The sequence below is a fragment of the Mytilus edulis genome, chromosome 2, assembly GCF_963676685.1.
Source record: "Mytilus edulis chromosome 2, xbMytEdul2.2, whole genome shotgun sequence".
Taxonomy (NCBI): domain Eukaryota; kingdom Metazoa; phylum Mollusca; class Bivalvia; order Mytilida; family Mytilidae; genus Mytilus; species Mytilus edulis.
In genome coordinates, this window is record NC_092345.1 from 5,088,687 (window position 1) to 5,093,439 (window position 4,753).

The window sequence follows — 4,753 nt, forward strand, 5'->3', positions numbered from 1 at the left end:
CCCAAGTCAGGAGTCATTAATTAAGTGGTTGTCGTTTGTTTATGTGTAACATATTTGTTTTTCGTTCTTTTGTACATAAATTAAGTCGTTAGTTTTCTCGTTTGAATTGATTTACAATGTCAATTCGGGGCCTTTTATAGCTAATTATGCGATATGGGCTTTGCTCATTATTGAAAGCCGTACGGTGACGTATGGTTGTTAATTTTTGTCATTTTGGTCTCTTGTCGAGAATTGTCTCATTGGCAATCATACAACATCTTCTTTTTTATATTATACGTAATGGGTTTTGTTGTTTTGTCTTGAAGGCCATATGGGAAAATGTTGGTTACATCCGGGACATTTGGATTCGAGGTAATCATTGAGTTGTCTCGTTGGTAATCCTAGTATATGTTCAAGATCTACTTACTTTTTATATGACATGTTTTAGTGGACAAATGTAAAAGTAAAACCACAACACACTTTTATTTTCATTTTTTATATTATATATAAAATGTATCTATAGAAAAATATCATGTAACAATATATACAATAACTAGGGACTTGTATTTTCAGAAATACCATAATTAGTTAGAGCCTAATAGAAACAAACTATATGTTTTGTATGTTAAAAAAAGTAACCCTTCTTCTGTAAATGTTCTACATATAAATGCTTATAATAAAATTGCACAAAACCCATAAAACTATTGAAAATATCTTTAGTTCTTAGTCTGCCTTAAAGAGAAACATAATACTGTTTTTAGAAATCATGTGGTCAGTGAACTACAAAAACATGTGTGGCATCACTGCACGTGGAGACAGCGGTGTAGATTGTCGTAGATATAGACTATTAACACTCGGATAGAGTCCATGGTGGGGTTCTGCTGAATAAGGTGGCCAATATGGATTCATCATCATTCGTTGTACGTTTGCATAATTTCCTGCCTCAGCTAACAGTTCTAGTCCGACAGCTGTTTGTCTTTTCCATTTTGTTCTGTAAAATAGACATACATATTATTAATTTCTTTATCGCAATGTTGCAATAACAATCGTGCTTGTTGTATAACAATTTGAAATTTGTCGAATTCAAATTATAAAATCTAAAATACAATGTCAGTCGAAGACAACTCATAGTGGAACTAGCATTACATATGACAGATGAACATTGTACATTTTGTTGACAACGAAATGTGTAGCTGGTATTTGTAGTTCAGTCTTTAGTTTTATGTTGTATTTTGTATACTGATATTCATCTTTTGATCTTTTGTTCTGTTTTTGCAATAGCGTTTTCTGTTTATTTTCGACTTGTGAGTTTGAATGTTCCTTTCGTACGTATCTTTCGCTTTTCCTTTGTACAAAGTAAAATCACTAAAATACCGAACGCCGAGGAATATTCAAAATAGAAAGTCCTTAATGAAATGGCAAAATAAAAAGCTCAAACACATAAAAAAAAAATGGATAACAACTGTTTGTTACTTTTGCTATGGTATTGGACTGCATTTGTAGTATATATACATAGAAGACAGCTGTTTTTCGATTAGCACTCTCTTAAAAACTATACCTGCTAGTAATTACAACCTCATACTAAAAAAGTTACAATTTCAAAGATGAACTTTGAAAATAAACACAATTCTATGGCGTATTGAATATACTAACCTTCTATTTTGGTACCATGTTTTGACTTGTGTATCTGTCAGGGCGAGTTTAGCTGCTAATTCCATTCGATCTTGAACACTTAAATATTTCTGTCTTTCGAAATGTTTTTCCAGACTATTTAATTGATGGTCCGTAAATGCAGTCCTGGCTTTCCTCGGTTTCTTTGATTTGTTACTGTAATGACAGTGTTCTGAAAATCGATCTGCAAAAATAAAATTTTACTATGAATTAAGATAAATTAAGATAAGAAACGATAGTGATTGTTTTACTAGAATAAAATTATTTTTCTTATGATGGAAGACAAGAAGACGTATTCGATAAAAGTAATTTCCATTGTAAAAAAAATGTTGATACACACAATATAACAAAATAAAATAAAGATGTTGAATTATTAAGGGAACATAGAAAAGAAATTAAAACCTTTTGATTTATCATGGGAACATTATGGAAATGTCAACTAAGACTATTTTTAACCAACGTTACTAACAAAATATATAAGTATAAATGTATACATATTCCAAATCATTTCATAAGGCCACAATTTAGATACATAGGACAACTTATATATTGAGAGTCTTAACAGTGGTATAAGTTATTTGGGAATGTTTAACCTACTGTCACTTGTAGCTTGGTTCATTATTATTTATTGATTTGGACATTAATGTTCTATCTATAAATTAACAATAGATAAATTGTCCATTACAGTCCCTTAAAAGGAAGTGATCTCTTGCAAATGAAGATACAAGAAATGACTTTAAGAGAAATGGAAATAATAATAAACATGAAGATCTATTTATCAAATTAACATTTAAAACAAGTTCAACGATTCAATTTTAAAATATCCAAAATATAAAGCATCAAGTGTAAAAACAAAACGACGAGTAAACATATTTATAATGAAAAAAGTTAGAATTATCAAAATACACTACCATGTCTATGAGGGATGAAATCTTCTGAGTCTGTATCACATGATTCTTTTAAGTGTGTTTTATCACTACATGAAGTGTCTTTATTCTGGGATTTTCTGTCCGATAAAATGTCAGTTATGAGAAATGAAGGTTTCACTGTTAATTTGGCAGATTTTGAGTTTGTTACACCACATTCGGAACATCCCGGTGAGTTTGATTTATTCGGAAACATTTTTTCTGAATCGCTATATTCATCATCACTGGTGCCATCAATATCCACGTTGTCTTCGGAATCTGAGTAGTGTTCCATAGCAGGATGATAAGTCATATTATTATTGTCTGTACAGATTTTTTTCTTTCTAAAAATTCTGAGATAAACTTCAAATTAGAATCCAATTCAATAAATGCTGATTTCAGGTAGTCGTTGGTTGAAACAAATTTTAAAATGTAAATTTAATGAGGAAACGTGCTTTTAAAGGCGTTCCATAAATAATAGAAACGTAAATGCGCTATTGAAAATGTAACGGGTACCCAATCACATTGGTGGGCGTGTCTATGTTCAGGTGCACATTTACCTGGTACTTTTAGATTGACAGTTTTGAAGACCATTGATTTTTTGACATTGTTGCAGTTATTATGATTATTCACAATATAATTTCATGGCTGGTCTGAATTGAATAATGAACACTAGCGAGGTGTGCAAAGTCAACATGTCGCGTTCCTTACAATCAAATGTTTTTACAAGTAATTTGAAACATGCGGAAAGAAATCATTTTCAAATTTCAAAATTTCAACCTGAAATCTGCCAAAACAGGCGAAATATAGGAAGTAAATGTTCTGAAGCTTAAAATCTTCGTTTATAAGATGTTTATATATAATTGGATTAAAATTTGTAACGCCAAATGTTAGAAGCATACATACGATAGTCACACAAATGTTGGTTAATTTTTAGATTATCACACAGAAAATCATTCAACTTAGAACATCTGTTTTAAGGTTCAGGAAATATAGTTACACATTTTGGTTAAAGAAGAAATGCTTATTCCACATTTTTAGCTCCTTGAATTCGAACATAAAAAAATTATAATCATACCAAATAACATCCTTCAGATATTTAAAAGATATTAGATTTGTCAGATATCAATATTAATATTTTCGAATTTTGACTTACAAGTTTGCATGAAGTCGTCAATCTTCTAAATTTAGAGTTAAAACTTGGAAAGGCATTCAAAATTGTCTCATTCTGAGATATTGACAATTATATCAGCCAGGGCCTTATCTAAAAAATATTTTCTACAAGAGGTATTTTTCAAGAATATTAATGCATGTAGAATATTTTTTAAAGAGAGTTATATGTTTAGATAGAGGAACCGGACGTTTGCGCTTTTTTCATCTGTAACACGATTTGACATTTCCACTCCATACACTATGAACATTTGAGGTTAAAATTCTGATACACCTGATATTAAATTGACCGGACATTTGCTCTTTTGACATGCAATCGTCTGACTGAAATTTCAATGAATTGTAATCAATCTTATTGTCCACTGCGATCGAAACGGTTTTGTTCACTACGACACTCATCAAAATGTCCACTACGTACATTTGTAACATGAGTTGCACGTTCATATGTGAAGTACTGTCTAATCTTTATCGATAGAAAATGGTTCTCAAATTCAGGAAAAAATGAGATCTTTCTAGTTTATAAAGTAAAACAAGCTGGAATGTTTATAAGAGTCAGACATTAAAATGCAATAAGATGTGCGTTAAAAGCAGTTTCGTAGTTGACAAATGTCCCCTACGAAACAGGACATAAATTATGAAAATGATAGCATTTAAAAGAGTATTTTAGATTGCACTTTTTATTTACAAACAGGTCTATGATAGAGGTATTCAAACTAACTTTAGAAAAAAATATCCATAAGTAGATTTTTCATTTTTTTTTTTTTGGGGTCTAAAATCACACTTTTATTGAAAAAAGTAAAATCACAAAAATACTGAACTCAGAGGAAAATCAATTCGGAAAGTCCATAATCACATGGCAAAATCAAATAACAAAACGCATCAAAAACGAATGGACAAGAACTGTCATATTCCTGACTTGGTACAGGCATTTTCAAATGTAGAAAATGGTGGATTGAACCTGGTTTTATAGCTAGCTAAACCTTTCACTTGTATGACAGTCGCATCAAATTCCATTATATAGTCACCGA

At 30.7% G+C, this 4,753-nt stretch overlaps 1 protein-coding gene across 1 annotated transcript; it reads right to left on the bottom strand.

Moving 5' to 3' along the window:
- Positions 1 to 448: 448 nt before the first annotated feature.
- On the bottom strand, positions 449 to 2,989 carry LOC139511282 (barH-like 1 homeobox protein). The gene is made up of 3 exons (XM_071297895.1): positions 2,562 to 2,989; positions 1,633 to 1,834; positions 449 to 970 (listed from the first exon to the last, which is right to left on the bottom strand). Exons 1-3 carry the CDS (start codon positions 2,866 to 2,868, stop codon positions 760 to 762), a joined length of 720 nt encoding a protein of 239 aa, XP_071153996.1. The 5' UTR covers positions 2,869 to 2,989; the 3' UTR covers positions 449 to 759.
- Between the last annotated feature and the right edge of the window lie 1,764 nt (positions 2,990 to 4,753).

Excerpts from the sequence above, each read along its gene's own strand:
- LOC139511282 (XM_071297895.1), bottom strand. The coding sequence starts at position 2,868 with ATGACTTATCATCCTGCTATGGAACACTACTCAGATTCCGAAGACAAC. Across the intron at positions 1,835-2,561 it reads TTTCATCCCTCATAGACATG|ATCGATTTTCAGAACACTGT; the intron begins GTAGTGTATTTT and ends TTATTTTTGCAG. Across the intron at positions 971-1,632 it reads ACATGGTACCAAAATAGAAG|AACAAAATGGAAAAGACAAA; the intron begins GTTAGTATATTC and ends TCTATTTTACAG.